This window comes from Vombatus ursinus, unplaced genomic scaffold (assembly GCF_900497805.2).
Source record: "Vombatus ursinus unplaced genomic scaffold, bare-nosed wombat genome assembly UNPS02014778.1, whole genome shotgun sequence".
Taxonomy (NCBI): domain Eukaryota; kingdom Metazoa; phylum Chordata; class Mammalia; order Diprotodontia; family Vombatidae; genus Vombatus; species Vombatus ursinus.
In genome coordinates, this window is record NW_020954556.1 from 56626328 (window position 1) to 56646501 (window position 20174).

Consider the following 20174-nt stretch of genomic DNA (forward strand, 5'->3'; position numbering starts at 1 on the left):
TCCGAGTTGGGAAAAGGGGGAGGAGGGAAGGGAGGATGAGTCGGAGCCTTGGGAGGGGGGCGGGGGAAGGCGGAGAAGGAGGAGGAGGAGGGGAAGCGGAAGCCATGTTGGAGTTTCACCCGGGGCTCGGGGCTGCGAGCGTCCTTCTTCTCTCCCTGCGGGGGTACTAGGCTTGAGGCGGGGCGGGGCCGGGCGGGGAGGGGAGGGGAGGGAAGGTCGCGGACGGTTGGCCGAGCTCGGCGGCGGGGTGAGAGCGGACAGCGCGGCGGCGGCGGGCCCCGCGTGGAGCCGGGGCGATTGTGACTGCCAGCCCCGGGAGCGGCGGCGGCGGTGGCGCCGGGCACAGAGCGGCGTCCGCTCTCGCTGTGTCCTCGGAGCGGCCCCCCCTCCCCGGCCCCGGGAGGGAGGCGGGGGACCCCTCGGACCCGCCATGAACCCCGGCTTCGACTTGTCCCGCCGGAACCCGCAGGAAGACTTTGAGCTGATCCAGCGCATCGGCAGCGGCACCTACGGGGACGTCTACAAGGTAAGCGGCAGCTGCCGCCCCCTCCTCCGCCTCCCCCGCCCGGCTCGGGGCACTCCTTGCCGAGCCCCCCAGCCTGGGGAGAAGCGGGGAGGCGCGGGCCCCCAGAGGCACGTAGCAAACAAAGAACCGCGCCCCCCCCCCCCGACGGACACTCCGCAGTCCCGGACGTGGCCCCGGTCGGTCCCAGGCTTCTGCAGTTGGGGATTTAGGGACACCCTTCCCCCAGTTATCCCTGAACTTGGGGAGGGGGCGGGCCCTAGGCATCTGCCAGCTGGCAGCGCGGTTTCCTGGGCATTTGTTGCAGTGGTGGGTGTCTGTTGTTCAAGTCAACACTAGTTCGCCTTATGTCAAACCTGCGCCTTGGACAGACAGACAGATAGACGGACGGACTGACGGACCGACCGACGTGTGGTCATCCTCCGTGGGAGGCGGCGGTGGCGGCGGCTTGGGAGCCTGCAGCCGGCCGGGCCTGGGATAGTTACACTCTGAGAGCCTTTCATGGACCATAGTAACCACCCTCGCACACAGCACTCACTTGTGCCCCTTTGCTCCTTGGCACTCACGGTTTGTTGTCATTGTTTCTGGGCACGATTCTCTCATAATGCCTTTCTTATATGCATTAAAAGTGGGTTTATTTGGTGGATGGCTGACCTGAGAAAACAATAACTTCAATGTTTTCCGTAGGTGGAATCAGATTAATGCCGTACAAAACTTGCCTTTGTTAATGACCCAGGAATCAGGTTGTTGTTTTTTTCTCTCCCTCTTTTTTTAAAAAATTGAACTGAGCACTTTTGAAAAATACTGGTTTGACAAGGTTAGAACTCTGGAGTCCATTGGTTATATAGCATTCCTGTTCTAGGGACCACTTCTAAATGTGAGAGGATAAATCACCCTTCAGTCAGCCAACTTAGCTCTTGGCCTCTACTTAGACTGCCAAGAAGGGAACAGAGAGAGAAGAGCCAAATGTGACAGCGGTTTTGATTTAGTTGTGTATCCCCTTACTGGTAACTAAAGCTGACCTCCTCTTATTTCATGTAACACCTAAGGAAATAATCAACAAAAACTTAAAGCTTATGTTTCAGTTTGATTTCTTGTTCATTCTGAGTTTATTAACACCTGATAAATGTTGGTTACGTATGTGTATTCACACACATTCACTATCACTTTATCATAAGTTCTTTTGAGAGCTTATGATGTTAGTGTGGCCAACACATATCAAGCCTAAAATGCTTTACTTTATATATGAAGTATTTATAAAGCATATAAATAAATAGGTAACATTGAGGAAAATTAAAAAAAAAAACAGGTGTGTGATTTTTCATTTGCCCTTGTTCCTTCCCAGGCAGTTTTAATTTATTCTTACTGCTTTTTTCAATGGTTAGTTATGTCAGTTCTTGGTGAAAATGGAAAGTCTATAAATATACAGTACTTATGCTGGCAATAGTTATCTTCCTGAAATGTGGTATATAAATCAATCTTTAAAATATATTAAGATTTTTGAAAAAAATTATAAGACCTTTAGAGCAATATCCTTTGGAAGTGCAAGTAATCACACCTTAAATTATTTGTTTTTCAAGTTTATATTTCTTAAGAGGGTTGGAAAAGAAAGGGGCTATACCTGTCATTGAAAATGGAAAGATGGTAAAGGAGAATACTAGTTTGAATAGCAGTTACTGAAGCAAACTTTTATGGAGTGCTTATTATGCAAAACACTGTCTTGAGTCCTTTGAAAGATGTACAAAAACACAAATTAACAGCAGGAATTGTTGGGATTTACCAAAACCTTTTAAAATGATTTGTAATTTTATGTATTAACCATTTTATTTTAAAAACATATCAATACTATACCCAGGTAGCAAAAAGTGCTTTGAACTTTAAAGTTGTTTCATGCTAGCATTTCCCTTCAAGATAGAAGTAAATAGATGCAGTATGTTCAGTCTCACTTTTATATTGGGGAAACTAAGGTGTGTTTTGAGTGTCGTTGACTTTCTTTGGCAACATGCTGAGTTAATGTGGAGCTTTAAATAGAAACGGAGATACCTGACTCCTGTTGTACAGCTAGATCGCACTTTCTGTTTTTGTACAGACTTGCCAAACAACTATCAGGTAATAGATTTTTTATTTCTTCTATCTAAGCTGAGCTTGAACCAGAAATCAAAAGGAAAGAAACCCCTAGCTGTGGACCTGGTGTTAAACCTTTGAATCATTCAGTTTACCTCCTGCCTGCTAAAATGACCTAGAGGTTATACTATTTACATATGGTTTTTTCACCTTCAAGTATGTTTTTTCACCTTCAAGCAAATACCTGCTACTCATTCACAATTGTGTTGGTTAAAGGTCTCATTCTGAGTTTTAAGCCCTTGATTAAAACAGTATCTTGCTCTGATTGAAGACAATCTTCTAAGAGGTTTATTTAAAAAACAACAACAACAAGAAGAAGCATGTAAGTAGTTTCTCTACTTTTCCTGTCAGCATATGTAGATTAAACACACAAAAAGCCATAAACATAAGACGTTTCAGTCAAGTAACAGAACTTTGAGGAATAATAGCCTGCATTACTGCTGGTTATACTTAGCATTGTAGTAGCCCTTTTTAGGTTGGTGTTCTATAAAGAGCTCTTATTTTCTCACAAAGAAGCTATCTTTTTTTTCTTTATAAACCTTATAGAAAAGTCTTCGATTTATGAAATTTTGGCTTATAACTGCACACCAGTAAATACATATTTAATTCATAAGCTTCATGTGATATATGCACACTTTGTAACAACTCTGATGCGTCACACTTAACTCTAGAGAGGAATGAGGAGAAAGCAGCTTTTGAGTTGAATAAAGCTCTGATGACTTCATTTTTGACAAGTGTAAGGACAGAGAATCAGTAGGTTCATAAGCTATAAGGAACCCTAGAAGTTTAATCCAGACCTTCCCCTCCACTTTTTTTTAAACTCAGAAGGAAACTGAGGTCCAAATAAATTGTGACTTCCCCAAGTTTTACAAGACGTAGATTTTAGAGCTGCAATTCGAACTCTGATTTTCTGATTCTCAGGTTCACCACTCTTTCCATTGACCCATGCTACCTTCTATAAATTATTAGCATTGAAAGGAACCACTTAATCTGTCATTTCACATGTGAAGAAATTGAGACCCATAGAGATTCAGTTTATCGATCCTTGATAAGCAAAATGTTTCTTTATAGGAACTCTCTCATCTAGTCCATACTCAAGATTTCTCTGAGTACCATATTTATATGTATAATATAGGAAGGACACAAATGTAACAGTATTTGTTTTTCAGTTTTTTGTAAACATTTTATATTTATGCAATTAATCTCTTATTCTAAGTTAAAGTGGCATTATTGTTATACCTAAAGCTGTCATTTTTTTTTGCTTTTTTGGTGAGGCAACCGGGGGTTAAGTGACTTGCCCAGGGTCGCACAGCTAGTAAATGTCAGGTGTCTGAGGCTGGATTTGAACTCAGGTCCTACTGACTCCAGGGCCGAAGCTTTATCCAGTGTGCCATCTAATTGCCCCTAAAGCTGTCATTCTTGCCCCTTCTATGTTCCTTTCTACCTCTGTACCACAAAATGAACCAGATTACCTAGGCAGCATAGTGTGGAAAGTGTTCTAGAGTTAGTGTTGGAGAGACCTAAGTCTGAATTCCTCCTCAGACTCTTACTAGCTCTATGACCCTGGGCAAATCATTTAACCTCTGCCATCTTGTTTCCTGATCTGTAAAATGGACAGTAATAATAGCACCCATGGCACAGGTTTGTTGTATGGATCAAATTTGATAAGATGACTAAAGTGCTTTGCAGACCTTAAAGTGCTTTATAAATGTCGGCTATTATCATTTTTCCTGAGGGTTGAAATGAAGAAAAATCAAGCATTTGTTTAAATAGGTACAAGAAGTATAAAATAGGATAAGACATTTTTTGGTCTCCTCCAATGGCTTCTTTCTATCCCCTAAATAACAGTAGTAGTAATAGTAATATATAAAGTTTACAAATCTCATTCCTAACAACCCAAAAGGGTGAAGTGATTGCCTGAGATCACATAATCTTAGCAAAAGCTAAGATTTGAACCCAGGGCTGCTTATTCAAAGTGTGTGACCATTTTTTTCTGTTCCTTGGTGATATAATTTACTTAATAGGATTTAGGATCTTGGAATGAAGGGACCTAAGAGTTTTTAAGCATCCCAACCCTCTCATTTTCCAGATGAGAAAACTTTGGTCTAGAGAGGTAAAGTAGCTTTTTCAAGACTGCAGCAGGTAGCAAATAACCAAACCAGTGTTTGAACATAGTTCCCCTGCCTCCAAACCTCTTCCTATCATAACGTATTGCATTGTATCTTCAGAACGGTTTTCTTGCCGTATCCACCAGGATGACTTGTTCACACCTTAAACTCAACATCCCCAAAATGGAACTCATCATTCCAGTTCAAGATGTCACAGTAATTTTCAAAATAATCCTTCGAGTCCTCCACTTTTCTTCTCCAATTGCCTTGTTTCCCTTATCCCTGACATAAGTGATTTGGAACATTTTTACTAATGGTGGTTAAGAAAAAATGTGGAAAAGTCAAGAAAACTGTAGGGGTAGCAATCATATAATTTTAACTTAAAAGTTGATTAGAGATCTGTAACAGAGTTAATGTGCAAATTATATCAAAATCAAATGTTGATATACTTATGTGCTATCTCTCCTACCTTCTTTTTGAATTTCCTACTTTTGTTTATGGTACTGTCATTTTCCTAGTAACCCACACTGGAAACCCTGGGATCATTTTAACTATCCTCTTACACCACAAAATCCTGTTGATTCCACTATCTTTCAAGCTTATTCCTTCCCTTTCTCTGTAATAGTTGAGGCCTTCATACTTTCCTCAAAATATTATAATAATTTCTTTAATGGTGTCACTGCTTCCAGTCTCTTTGCCCCTCCATTCTATCTAATAAACTACTACCAGATTAATTTTCCCAAGTATTGTGCTTCTGTTGCCTTCCTTTGTCTGCCAATTAAAGGCCACACAGCTTAGCTGGCATTCAAAAACCTCTACGTTCTGGCCCACACCTAGCTTTTTCCAATACAGTTTACCCTAGTCCCTTTCATATGTCCATTGTTTCAGCCAAACAACTATTTGCTGCTTCTCGAACAGCACTTTCCCTCCACTCAATATTTTCTTTACCTGAAATGCTCCCTTATACCATACCTACCTCTATCTTTCAAGGCTGTGCTCAAATGCCACTTATCTTGAAATCTTCTGAAAGTAACTTTCCCTCTTCCAAATTCCTGTGCACACAGTGTATGTGCAAATTATTGAAATCAAATGTTGATACTCATATATGTGCCTCTTCCTTCCTCTTCTTTATAACTTTGTAGTTCTCATATGGCATTTGCCACTTTTTGTCTTAAAATTATTTGTCTAATCTTTTCCCTGCTAGATTATAAACTCCTTGCCCCAGGGATTAGCATAGTTTGAATAAAAAAGGAGACTTTTTCTTCCAGTTAGTGAGGAAGTGACAGTGATGGAAAAGAAAAGGAAGTGGGATCTTTGGCAAGTGAAGTGTCAATTTCTTGTGATGTTAAAGCAGTGTATTTTGACTTCTAAGGCCAGGAATATTTTACAATGCAGTGTAATCTGCAGAATTCTTTTTTTTTTTTTTTTTTTTGCTTAGGCAGTTGGGGTTAAGTGACTTGCCCAGGGTCATACAGCTAGTCCAGATTTGAACTCAGGAACTCCTGACTTCAGGGCCGGTGCTCTATCCACTGCGCCACCTAGCTGCCCCTGAAGAATTCTTGATAAAGCTTTTAGAACCAGTGATTGTCAGATAGTGTCTTTCTTGGACCTCATTATTTAAGAGAGACATGAAGAACGTAAAGAAGGTTCAGAAGAGAAGAACAAAGACTAAATAAAATAAAAGGAATTAACTTGTTTGGAGTGGTAGTGGAAAGATCACCAACTCTGCTCGGAGTGAGAAGACCTGGCTTCAGATTTCATGTCTTGTTCCAACCTGTTCTGTGACTTTAGGCAGGCCACTTAACCTTCCCTGAGTCTCAGTTTTCTTATGTCTAAAATGTCCCAGGTAGATGGTCGTCATCCAGCTTTAACACATTGTGATGTCTGTGCAGATGAAGCAAGGAGGCAAGATTATTTAACTTGGAAAAAAAGTGTTGAAGGATAAATGAACATGTTTTAAGATTTATGAAGAGAATAGAGGCAGCATGGTATAGTGCAAAGGTGTTAAACCCACAACCAGAACACTCTCAGGTGTAGCCTGAACCATATTGACATGTAATTGGAAAGTGTTTAACAAAATAAATAAAAATAAAATATAACATGTAGTGTGAATATGCAGTTTTCAAGTCAACATGCATGGGGATCCTTATATCCTTCCCTCCTTTTCTATTTGAGTGTGACTCCACTGCTGTAGTGGGTAGATAGCTGAACTTGTAGGTAGGAAGAGCCCTAGTTCTGCATCAGACTCTCCTTAGCTGTGTCACTATAGGAAGATCACCTAACCTCTCTGAGCTTCTCTTTACTCATCTGTCAAATGGGGATATGCTGGTAATAAATTCCTCATACCTCACAGGTTTATTGAGATTCAGATGAGATGTTTATAAACCTGAGAATGCAATATAAATGTCAGTAATTATTTAAAAAAAATATGACAGGGGTGAAAGGATGATGGCTAGCTCATCTTATTGAGGGCAGAACTAGAGAAAAAGAACCTAAGCTTCCGCAAGAGGGCTTGTAAGACAAAGGATTTCCTGTCATTTGCTACATGCATGGGCTGTCCAAGCAATTATGGGATATTCTCTGGAAAGCTCCTGAAAAGGTCAGGTTTCATACCATTTTTTAGTTTAATTATGATTCTGTCATGAGTCAGGGAGATGTTCTTTTTAGTTATTTGGTTGGTTATTATTTATCTTCTGTAAAAGCTTGTCTAACATTTTAATTTGGAAGATGATTTGTGGTTCTTTTTTGATGTTTTTTTCTAAATAAATTTTTCTAAATAATTTATGAAATTATACCACTGTACTTCTATATGTTTAACTATATTTCTATATATTTAACTATATTTCTGTATATTTAACTATATTTTTCTTCACTTTTTTGTGAGTTGTTTATTAATACATTATACTTATAACTATATGAGAGGAAGATAGGAAAATAAATGAAAAAGTTGTTGGGGAAAAAAAGAGTTGGGTTAGAACAAGTCTAAAAGCTGTTCATTAAATGTTCAGGCTGACTAACTCAGGCTTTCTTGATTTTTCTCTTTGAGCTCTTAGTAAGGAAAGAAGAAGCAATTTGATCTTCATATTAATATTTCAGGGTTTCATTTAAAGGTGTGTGCATTTTAAAGTATTGATGCCATCCATTAATGGTAACTTTTTGTAAATCATATTAAATGAAACTTGCATAGATCTAATATAAGCAACAGTTTAATATTGGTCTATCTGGTAGGATTCGTTCATATATATATTTAGGGACTTCAGAGGCCATCTCTTCCAGCCTTCTCATTTTACAAATGAGACCAAATGACTTGCCTACCTTAGGTTGTAACAAGTAGTTAGGGTTACTTGAGTTCTGATTTTTAAATTTAACAATCTGTTATGTTAAAATGCTGTTTACAAAATAGTGTTTCTAAGTGTGTAGTAAAGTTGTTGTTCAGTCTATATCACTTATGTCCAACTCTTCATGACCCCATTTGGGGTTTTCTTGGAAGGGATATTGGAGTGGTTTGCCACTGCCTTCTCCAGCTTATTTTACAGATGAAGAAACTGGGGCAAACAAGGTTAAGTGACTTGCCCAGGGTCACACAATTACTAAGTGTCTGAGGCCCAGTTTGAACTCGGATCTTCCTGACTCTAGGCCTTGGTGCTTTATCCACTCAGAAATCTTGCTGTAAGGACAAAAGCACTGAATCGAGGTGTCAGAAGCTCTGTGTTCAAATCTGGACTTCGATGCTATTCATATTTGTAGATGGCTTGGCTTGGATGGGACCTTTATCTTATATAGGACCCACTGTCCTCTGTAAAATGAGGGAGTTGGATGAGATCTTTAAAATCATTTTTTATCCTAAGATATATGCTCTAGCAATTGTGAATTCATTGAGTTCATATAGTCAGTAATTAAGTGCCAACCCCATGTAAAAAGTTTTCTGGGTACCGGGGATACAAAAATGAAAAGTGCAAGCCTCTTCTCCCACAGAACTTGCTCTCCGTTGTAGAGATGTTGAAGGAAGAGGCTCTTTGGCCTGCCAGGACTAGGTTCAAGCACCCCTTTGACACATTGGCCGTATGACCAAGATGCTTGATTTCTCGGTGTCCTCAGAGAATAAGACTATAACGTGAAGGATAGTTGCTGACCTTCGATGACACAAGTTTCTGCTCTCTCCCACAAAATATATTTAAGGCATGCTGCTAGCTGTTAAGAATACTATGATAAAAAATGACAGTCCTTGTCATCAAGAAACAGTCTAAAAATGCTTTTGTTTCCAATGATAGTATTGAAGTTACTTATGTTAGGAAAAGTGTTCTGAATACTTAAGCATTTCTGGTTTTGCTTTTTAATCAAAGTGAAAGATAGTAAACTGCACTCTAAATTCTTGATAATGGGTGGCCAGTGCTACTGAGTCATGTTAAATGTTGGTATTGAAATCAAGGACATTTCAAATCCACAATAAAAATATTCTGTTGCACATTTAAAATTTCTTTTTCAGAGACATACAAAATAAGACCTCAAGTACTGTGTATAGAATATATATATAGTTCAATTACTTAGAAGCCACTTTCCAGCAACTTCAGTTAGCCTGGAATATTAAAAATGCAACCTCATAAGCAAAATGATGCAGCCTAAAATAATGTCAAATTCATTTATCACTAAAACTTACTGTGTCTTTCCTCATAGCAGAGCTGTCAGATTTAACAGCAGCTGGTAGGCAGCTAGGTGGCTCAATGGATAGAGTGCTAGGCCTAGAATCAGGAAGACCTGTGTTCAAATGCAGCTTCAGAAACTCACTAGCTATGTGACCCTGGGCAAATCACTTAACCTCTGTGTGCCTTCATCCACTGGAGAAAGAAATGGCAAACCATCTAGTATCTTTGCCAAGAAAACCCCATGGACAGCTTGGCATGCTATGGTTCACAGGGTCACAAAGAGTTGGACATGGCTAAACAACGACAGGTTTATTCTTATGTTACATAGAGTTCTATCAAGCAGAAGCCTTTTCCCAGTCATATTTTATGCTCCTGACCACTTATTGCTGTTTTTCTCCTTTAAAAAAGTACTTTATTTTTATAAATCATGTCAGCGTTCTAAACTTCTTGAAAATTGCCTACTCTATCCATTTCCTTTTCTATTTTAGTTAGATGAATTATACATACTGTTTTAAACTACTTTAGTATTTAGAATGTCTGTGATTCTTATCAGTATAACACCTGATGTTTGTCCCCCACCAAAAAAAAAAATTCTCATAGGCCTCATGGAATGGCTGGGACAGTGAATTTGTTGTCAGAATGACTTGGGTTCGAATCCAGCTTTAGAACCTTACCAATTATGTGACCCTAAGCAAGTCACTTAAACTCAGTTTCCTTGTCTGTAAAGTGAGAGAGTTGAACTCAAGTGCTTCTAAGGGCCCTTCCAGCTTTGAATGTATGATCCTGTGAACCTGGATTTAGAGAGACTGATCATTGATCAACAGACACAGAGATTATTGCCAGCCTGTACTTAAAGCATTTCTGGCTTGATGTAGGACATGACAGAACTTGTTCTCTCCTGGTAAAGCTTTCTAGAACCAAGGGTTACCTTCACAATCATGGTAGAGAGAAATTAAGATTGTAAATTAAAGCATTTCTTATTCTTATAATTAAAAAGAAAATTCCTTATTAGCAGTAGTAGCAGTATTTGCTATTTAAAGTTTTGGAGGTGCTATAATTTAGTTCAAACTTTTTTCATTATTTACTGATTCTAGCTCTTTTGCTAAAAGAAGTCTGAATATAATTATATTTCTATAACATTTATTTTAATTGAAAATAAAATTGAAATGTCTTAACTGAAAATGATCATTGTAACAGTCAAGCATTTATTAACTCTGTAATGATGTATGTAGATAATGTTATATGTAAGTAAATAATAGGCACCTCCCCCCCCAACACACACACACTTTCTTTTGTGTGTTATCTTCCCTTATTAAATTGTAAGCTTGAGGGCAGGAACTGTTTTTATTTGTACCCCCCAGTACTTAGCACAGCATTCAGTAGGTGCTTCATAAATGTTTATTGAATTGAATGCAAACCAGATGAACAGATGCCTGAGGGGCTGTGCTATGAGTAATGACATAACAAGCTATTGTGATGTTTGGCTTTGACATTATTTTAGGCTATATCATTTTACTTCCTACTATGCAAATAATATTAAATGAAACATAGGTCAAATAAGACCTTATAATTTAGAAACTTACATGTTCTGAGTTCAAATGATCCAGATTTATGTTTGAACATGTCTCATTTAGGACATGAATTTCAAATAATAATAGCTAACGTTTATATTGTGTTTACTGTGAGCCAGACACTGTGCTAAGTGCTTTACAATTATTTTCTCATTTGATGCTCACAGTAACCCCAGGGAAGTGAGTTCTATTATTCTTATTTTACAGTTGAGGAAACTAAGGCAAATGGAGGTTAAATGACTTATCCAGAGTCACACAGCTAGTAAGTGTCTGAAGCTGTATGTGAACTTAGGTTTTCCTGACTCTAGGCCTGGTATTCTATCCTCTGCATCACTTTGCAGCCTATCTCCAGTACATCTTTTTCTTTGTTACTTAAATACCTAAGACATGAGAAATGAAAACTGGCTACTTGATATGCTATGTGTCTTAAAGTTCCTACATAGAAACATTTAAACTTTGAAGCCGCAAAATTTAAAAAAAAAAAAAAAGAATTATTGAAGGGCCTCTAAATGGTATAGTTTCCCTTTTTTAAAAAACACTGAACTTAAGCACCTAATTCTTAAATACATATATTATTTGCTCTTTGAAACAACACAGTAACAGGTAGCTGTTATCCCATTTTACAGATGAGAAGACTGAGGCCCAGAAAGATTACCTCCTGTTTATATTGTATATGTCTTGTATGTATTCAATTAAATCAACATTTAGGAAGCACCTGCTCTATGCCAATCACTGTTCTAAGTGTTGGGGATGTAAATAAGAAAAAGAAAGACATGCCCTGCCCTCAAATAGCTTACAATCTAATGGAGGACGATAACACACAAAAAAAGGTGGAAGAAAGGGAAAGGAGGGCCCCAGAAGGGTACTTGGTGGGGGCATGATGTTCCATGGAGTCAAAACCAAGCAGAGATATGATGGAAAATGGAATCTGAGCCCTCCCTAAGGGAAGGCTTTCAGAGGAATTTATTGCTTCACCTTCCAGCCCTCCTTTCAGAGGGGAGAGGCAGCTGAGGGAGTTGAAAAGGTTTTGAGCATTAAAAACTGAGTCATTCTGAATGAGATTTCTAGTGATCAGCTTATCCTGAGTGAGACCTGATATTCTATGGAGTCAATCCAAGTGGAGCCGCTGGTGGGAAAAAATGAGGGAAGCTAGGAGGCAGAGAAGAGGAGGGAGAAAATGGGAAATAGTGAAAATACTTGGAGTTGGCACATGGAGTGGGGAATGTTGAGGAATAGCAAGGAAGTCAACCATCACTGGATCTCAGAATATGTGGAGGGATAATACAAGAAGACTGAAAATGGGCAGGGCTGGGGAGCAGGATTTTAAAAGGACTTTAAAGGACTTTAAAATCCAAATATGTAGAAAATTTTATATTTGATCTGGAGGTGAAAGGAAGTTGTTGAAATTTGTTGGATTGGTGGGGAGTGGGGCATGTGTGATATGATCAGACCTGAGCTTTAGGAAGAGCACTGAGACAAGCCCAGTGAAAGGTAGACTAGAGTGGGGAGAGACTTGTGGCAGCAGGATAGTGGAATAGCCTGGGTGTAAAGTGATACAGGTCTGCATCAGAGGAAAGAAGGGCTGGGAAGAAGGCAGGAGTCTATGTAAGAGATGTGACAAACGTCAGATCAACAGGATTTGGCAGCAGATTGGATGTGAGAGGTGAGAGTGAGGATTTGAGAATGATGACAGTTGTGAGCCTGAGTGACAGCAAGGGTTGTACTACTCTGAGAGTAATAAGAAACTATTCTGGGGAAAAGATAGTGACTTCAGTTTTGGGCATATTGAGTTTAAGATGTTTATGGGACAACCAGTTTGAAACGTGGAAACTGAGTGTTGGAGGAAAGGGGAGAGATTTCAGTAGGCAGAAATGTGATATGGGGAGGATATTCTAGGTACATGAGGTGGCGTTGTAAAGATATAGTGACAAGAACCAGGGAAAACAACTGGTTTGACTTTTTTAGAACCTAAGAATATGTGAAGGGAAGTAGTATGGAAAAGTAGATTAGAAGCAGATTATGAAGGGCCTTGAATTCATCTAGCTCTCCCCCTCCTCACAAACATTTATTAAAGCATCTGTGAATGCAAGGCTTTGTACTAGTTTTGTGGGATACAAAGATAGTTATGTTTATGTGTGTATGTATACACATATATACATATATGGCTGTATAATAGGTCTTGTTTTCAAGGAACTTACACTTCACCGGAGAAGGGAAATGACAAATACTAGTAAATACTACACAGAGAGATTGAGAGAAATGAAAAAGATAGGTCCAGTGCTTTGAGATGGAGAAAGTTACTTGAAGGGGGTGAGGGTAAGGCTGTCAGAGAAGGTTTCCTGGAGGATTCATCGACTGAATTTTACCTTGAAGAAGGACAGGACTTAAACAGAGATAAGGGGAAGAAAGGCAGTGATGTGGAGATGGGAAAGGACTAGAAAAGAACTGGAGATGGTGAGCAGTTCATTTTGGCTAGAATGTAGTAAGAGATAAGGCTGGAAAGGTAGGTCAAAATCATATCGTGGGAGGTTTTGAATATTAGTAACAATGCTTTGATTTTTATTTCTCATAAGAGCTTTGTTTTTGTTTTAATCTAAAGTGGGGAGGCTTGCCAAAAACCTTAACAGAGGTGAAAGTAACTCTGATTATTCCTCAGATTTTCAAAATAATGAAGCCGATTATATCACATTGTTCTTGCTGAAAATATCACTAATAACTCTAGCATAAAAAGATTTTTGTACTGCTGAGTGTCACACAACTCGTAAGTGTCTGCAGCAGAATTTGAACTCAGGCCTTCTTACTTGCAGGCCCAGTGCTCTATCCACTACATCTAATTTAGTTCTGAACTGCGTGGTATAGACTAGAAGTGCTGCAGAAGTGCAAAGAAAGGAAAAGTCAGTGAGATCAGGAGAGAGGAAAAGCTATTTGAAGTGTAAGAGCTATGTATTAAGATCCTTGTTTATTCCTGTTTTGGCCTTCAACAACCCCTCTTTCTTTGAAGTTCATTCTTATTTGTTAATTAGTTCAGATCCTTGTCACAGACATTCATCTCCCACCCCTCTAATTCATTCTCCCTCCTTTCTCCTGAAATTCAGCACCTAGTTTACTGTTTTCCCATCTACCCCAATCCCTCATACTTTCCCTCATATTTGAAGATTTCAGCATACATACTGATATCCCCTTACAGTTTCTGGCTTTCAGTGTGTCAGCCTCCTCAATTCCTATGACCTTTGTCTTTATGATATCTCAACTGCATACATTGATGGTCTGCCTTTGATTTGACCATCATCCTTAAGCATTCTACTTTCATGATTCATAACTCTTGAAATTCTGTTCTTCAGTACCCTGGTACCTAGTTTGGAACATGCTTAACCCATTCTGTAAGAACCATGTGAAGTGCTTCAAATACTGTAAAGTTAGACCTTAGGAAAATTAACTTTACCTATAGTTGCCTGAGGAATAGTACTGTTAGTATTAGTAATAACTAAAATTTGCAGAGTTACGTTCTTATTTGAGCCTCACAATAAACTTGTGAGTTAGGTGCTATTATTGTAACTGTTCTATGGATGAGGAAACTGAAATTGTCTGGATGAACCTTACCATATCCAAAATGTTATCTTTCCTCCAAACCCTTTCCTGTTCCTGACTTCTCTCTGTCAATGGTACAACTATTCTTCCAATCACCCAGGTGTCATCCTTGACTCCTTACTCTCTGACTCCCCATATCCAATTAGTTTTCAAGTCATGTTGTTTCTGCTTTAGTAACATCTCACTTGCTACCCTCTCTCTTCTGATGCTACCACCATCTTGATGCAGCTTCTCAACACCTTATGCCTGGACCACTACAGTAGTCCACTGATTAGTCTCCTTGCCTTGTCTTTTCTTGCCCCTGTCCATCCTCCATTTGGCTCTCAAGTTGATTTCCCAGCCCTCCCCCCAGAAACACATTCATTAAATTCCAGTGGCTCTCTATGTCTTCCAGGATTAAATATACAATCTTCTGTTTGGATTTTAAAGCCCTTCGTTACCTGGACCTCTTTTCTTACATCTTGCTCACCTCAGAATACTCTGGGATGCAGTGACACTGGTATAATCATATAATCTAGTTTGTAGGTACTTGTTTGCGTGCTGTTTCCTCATCAGACCCTGAGCTCTTTAGAAACAATGTCTCTTTTCTTCATTTCCTGTATTCCCAGTGCCTCACACAGAGCTTGGCACCTAGTAGTAACTTAAATGCTCAATTTACTGACTGAGTTAAGTAATTTACCCAGGGTCATGAGGCTAGCAAGCACCTGAAGGATTCTAATCAAGGCTTTCCAGGCAGCTGACTGGTAATCAGGAAGACCTGAGTTAAAATCTGGCCTTAGATAGTTACTAGATGTGTGACCCTAGGTGAGTCATGCATCTTGTTTGCCTCAGTTTCCTCATCTGTAAAATGAGAATAATAATAGCACCTTCCTTTAAAAGTTGTTTTGAGGACCAAATGAGTTACCCTTTGAAAAACGCTTTGGAAACCTTGAAGGATTATATAAATACTAACTTACCAGGTTAGATAATAATTATAAAGTACCTGGCACTTAGTAGATACTATATAAATGTTTATTCCATTCTCTTCTTCCCCTTCTAGATTTAAAGTCTTTAAGAACTATATCTTCTATGCTTTTGTAATAGCATTAAGCTTTGCCATTTCAGAAATTAAGAATACTTTAAAAATGTATTTCTGTAAATCTGTTGCTAATAATGTAATATTGAAGGTGTGTTGAAAAATTCAACAATGAGAAAGAGAAAGGAGTAACTAAGGATAAAATAATTTTATTTGACCAATTCCAAGTACAGCATAGCCAAACTTTTTATTTATGACATTGTTTCAATAGTACTTACTGCCTCAAGAAACATTGTAACATGGTGTTTCATGACCCAATTCAAGATGTTATGGTGTTGCATGTACAGGAGAAGTGAGTACCCAGATTTGTTGGCTTAAATTAGCCTTCAGAGCTTTGTTTGTTTGTTAACAATTGTTATCCTATAACAATTTTAGGAGCCTTTCCTGTAGGAAAGTAGCCCGATGCAGTGGATAGAGAGTTGGCCTCTGAACCAGGGCCTCCTGTGTTGAAGTCCTGCCTTTGTCACCTTCTGGTTGTGACCTGAGCAAGTCATTTCACATTTTAGTGTTCTGGGCGACTCGAAAATTGCAGAGAAGACACTTGCCTTGGCAGAGGAAGCTTCTCACTGGGCAGTTCCCACCAAAATCCCATGTTGAGTCCTTCTCCCTCTCCTGTTCCTGTACTTCTAAGACTGTATTTATAAGCTAAGCACATTATGTAGCACTTAGAGCAGAGAGTTAAAATGTTTTAGCCATTTTGGAAGAAGTACAGTAATGGTACAAAGGGCTTATTGGCACAGAGGCACAGATCTTAGGTCCAGAACTGGAAAAGATTTTTGCTCACCCCCTCCCTGCTTCATTTTACAGCTAAGGAAAGTCAGGCTCAGAAGGATGTAAGGAGCACAAATAGGGGCTGGCCCCAGTTTCTCTGACATCAAACCCAGTATTCCCTCTTCGCTCACTACAAGTGGGTCTTACATTTCTTTTCATTTAATCTTACTTTTTCCAAGAACTGAATCTAGTTCTATTAAAAAATTTTGGGACTGAATGAAAAATAAATTAAGAAATTAAGTTTAAAACTCTTCTTTCAGAAACCTGCCTTAGTCATATAGTTAAGATAGTGAATCAACCTGTTGTGTTTGACCTTATTGTATCAAGAGATTGCACAGTGCAAGATGAGCATACTTTAGTCATTCAATGATGATTTATTAAATACCTGTACTCCACACTCTGCTAGGAATATAGGGAATATAAAAAGAGAAGAGTATAGTCTGTACCAGGGATGGGGAACCTGCGGCTATGAGGCCACATGTAGCCTTCTAGGTCTTCATGTGGGGCCTTTTGACTGAGTCCAAGTTTTACAGAACAAATCCTTTTATTAAGAGGATCTCTGTGAAGTTTGGCATTATGGGCCTCAAAGATTCATTAGATTTAGAAGGGGAGAGAAGACATTCAAAGTGAGAAGAGCAATATGAATAAAGATAGGTAGGTTTTATGAGATATTGAGGAGAGACCTAATTAGAGTGGACACTTTATTTTGGAAAATAGTAAATTATGAGTTAGGAAGATCATGAGTTAGGTTTTGGACCTGTTGATTTTGAGGTGATGATAAATAAGACTTTCAAATAGAAGTATCAACTGAAAACTTTTACCAACTAGGTAGATTAGAGCATGTTTCTGAAGTTAGAAGGGAAGGAGCCAGTGAAGAGGGAGAAGCTGAAAAAGATATTAGAGGCAGTATTCCTCATTAAGTGCAAAAGATAGTGTCAAGTTTAGAGGAGGAACAGCTTCCTTAGACTGTATGGGAGAGAGGTGCAGAAAGATGTCAATCCTTCAAGGATGATGATGATAATTGACCTTTATATGGCTCTTTAAGGTTTTTAAAATGCTTTATATACATTATTTCATCCTAACCCGTTCATGCTTTCTCATCTTAGGATTCTTCATGTAGTCTCATAAGTCTTCCATAGAGCTCTACCCCACTTACTGGAGATTTTCTTATAGGTCTCTTGACAATATGGAGTGGGCTGGGTAGGGGTGCGGTGTTAGCAATGTAACAGGATATCCTTTTTTTTTTTTTTTTTTAGGATATCCTTTTCTGATAGTAGTACATCAGTCTCTTTGGTATCTTTTGTGCCACTGATATGTCGTAAACAATGTAGTTATAGATACTGAAGGGAAAAGAAAGAAAGCCATTGGGCTTTATGACATTCGTCACATCTTTTCAGAGGGAAATTCAATAGTGTTTGCTGGAAGTGAATATGGGAGTTAGGGACGTGAGGAGGTTTTACAAAGTACTTCTGTTTTATTGCCCGTATGTCATTTATACCATAACTTTTTTGAATGCCATGTTCAAGTCAATGCTGTGGAAGTATAATATCCTTGTGTTGTCTTCTCTTTCTTGTTTTTTTACCCCTACCCTGTCCTACACAAAGATTTATAGATTCCCTTCTTTCCCTCTTTTCAATTTCAATTCTTTTGAGATAGAAGAATAGATGAAAGAAGAATGAATAGAGGGTGCAGAGGCTGCAAACTTAGGTAGACCCTGAGCTTCTCACTCATCCTGCTTCCTAGGTGTTTATCTTCTCAGCTTTAGCGCTTCTACCCCCTTGAGCAAAGAACATGATGCCTTTCACAGGAACAGACAGGCCACCCATTATGTAATATTTACTTTTTGAGTGCCACTCAGCTTGAACAGTAATACACTAGTCACTGATATTTTTATTTCATAGTGTTATTTCTGCTTTATAGTCATTTTCTTGCCATTCTTTTGGGGTTTCACAATTTGAGCTGGTGCTACTAGTTTGATTTGCTAACACAGCCAGAGCCTGCCTTTTAAAACTATATAAAATGTTGTGTTTTTTTTTTTTAACCACAGAATTTGTGTTTTTTCACTACTAACATGTCGTATGGTATTTGGCAAACTTCCCAACCCCCCAAAATCCCCAAATTGAAGCCCTTTGTTAATTACTGGGCATAGTTGCTATTTTTTGCATCAAGATTATATTGTTCTTTGCATTTTCTTTAGCTGTTTCCATGAGATTGTAATATTTAGGTACTTGAGTAAAAATGAAAAGGTAGCTTTAAAAAACCCCAAATCTACCTATATTATTGCTAAAAAAAAAAAAATCACATAATAAATACTTGGAACTTAAATTATACCAAGTTTTATAAGCAACTATCCTTTTTAAAATAGTGTAACTTGTTTTAGTCAGCATAAGAAAAAAAAGTGTCATTTTAATATGGTAATTAGGTATTTAGTATAATGTTCTGTAAATATACATTAGAATATCAATATACATGATCAGCTATTTAAAAAAAACAACACTTCAGGTTTTTCTATCTAGGAGGTAGAGAAAAACACATTTTACCAAGTGCATTGATTTCTTAATAAGCTTAGGTGTTTTCCTTTAAATTCATTTTGCTTTTCAAAGACAGTAACATCAGTTTTGACAGGAAAGTACGGGGGAGGTCTAGGTATTTGTAATGTTGCTTTCTAATGTTTACAGTATGTGCCTTCATTAGTAAGTTAAGGGAAGGTTGAAAATAGTCTGGTTTTAGAAGAAGCAAAAGAAAAATATGCCAAGTATGCTGCTGGAAGTGATGGGGATTCATATACTGGATAAAAATAACACAGAATATGACATATGGAAGAACCATAGAGGTCATCATTCATCCAGCATAACTATACCTAGACAGGTATTTGGTTGCTACATCATACTTGATTAATGTTGAACTTGCAGTTCCTTGAAAGTGCCAGATTATTTTCACATGAACTGTTGAGTACTTCATTGTTTTTGTGAGGTTGAATTTTGGAACCCAAGCACAGTTGTTTATCATCATTTAATTTCATCTTATTAAATTTAGTCTTTTATTCTGATCTGTTATGATCACTTTGACTGACTTGATTCTTCCATTCAGCATGTTAGCTATTCCTTCAAATTTTATATCATATGCATACTTGATAACTGTACAGTCTATGCCTTTAGTTAGGTTCCTAATAAAAATGTTGATCCACATAAAATCAATGACAGATTCCTGGCATACACTGCTAGAGAGCTCTCTCAATGTTGATATCAACTTGTTAATGATTATTCTTGGGTCCTACCATTGAACCAGCTCTAAAGCCATCTAACTTTTCTATCTTCTAGCCCACATTTTTCCCTCTTGGTGCCCCAGTAATGGCATGAGAGACTTTGTCAGATGCCTTGTTGAAATCCAGTTCTGTAACATTTTCTTGGTAATCTACTCTATCAGAAAAGAAATTGAGTTTAATATGATATGAATTGTTCATGATGAAGCCATGCTGTCTCCTAATTGTTCACAATCTATCCCTTTAAGTTATTTATTAAATTTCCTTTTCCTTAAGGGAGCAGCACTGAACAGAGTTATATTTCAGACTTTACTAGGAAAAGAAAAATACTTAGGTCAGTCAACAGACATTTATTAAATGCTTAATATGTTCCAGGTACTGTACCAAGTGCTGGAAATACAAAGAAAGGCATAAACATGGTCCCTCTACTTAAGGAGCTCATATTCCATTGGAGGAACAATGTGTAAAAAATTGTACATACAGAAAAGATGCAGTTTAAATGGCAGGTA

General features: G+C 38.4%; 1 protein-coding gene across 2 annotated transcripts in view; it reads left to right on the top strand.

Annotated features, from left to right (window-relative positions):
• Nucleotides 1-379: 379 nt before the first annotated feature.
• The window catches only part of MAP4K3 (mitogen-activated protein kinase kinase kinase kinase 3), a 189122-nt gene continuing 169327 nt past the window's right edge, over nucleotides 380-20174 (top strand). For both annotated transcript variants that reach the window (XM_027865167.1, XM_027865168.1), the window contains exon 1: nucleotides 380-526. In XM_027865167.1, coding sequence (XP_027720968.1) covers nucleotides 431-526 — 96 coding nt within the window. In that variant the 5' untranslated portion in view covers nucleotides 380-430. The remainder of the gene's footprint in view (nucleotides 527-20174) is intronic.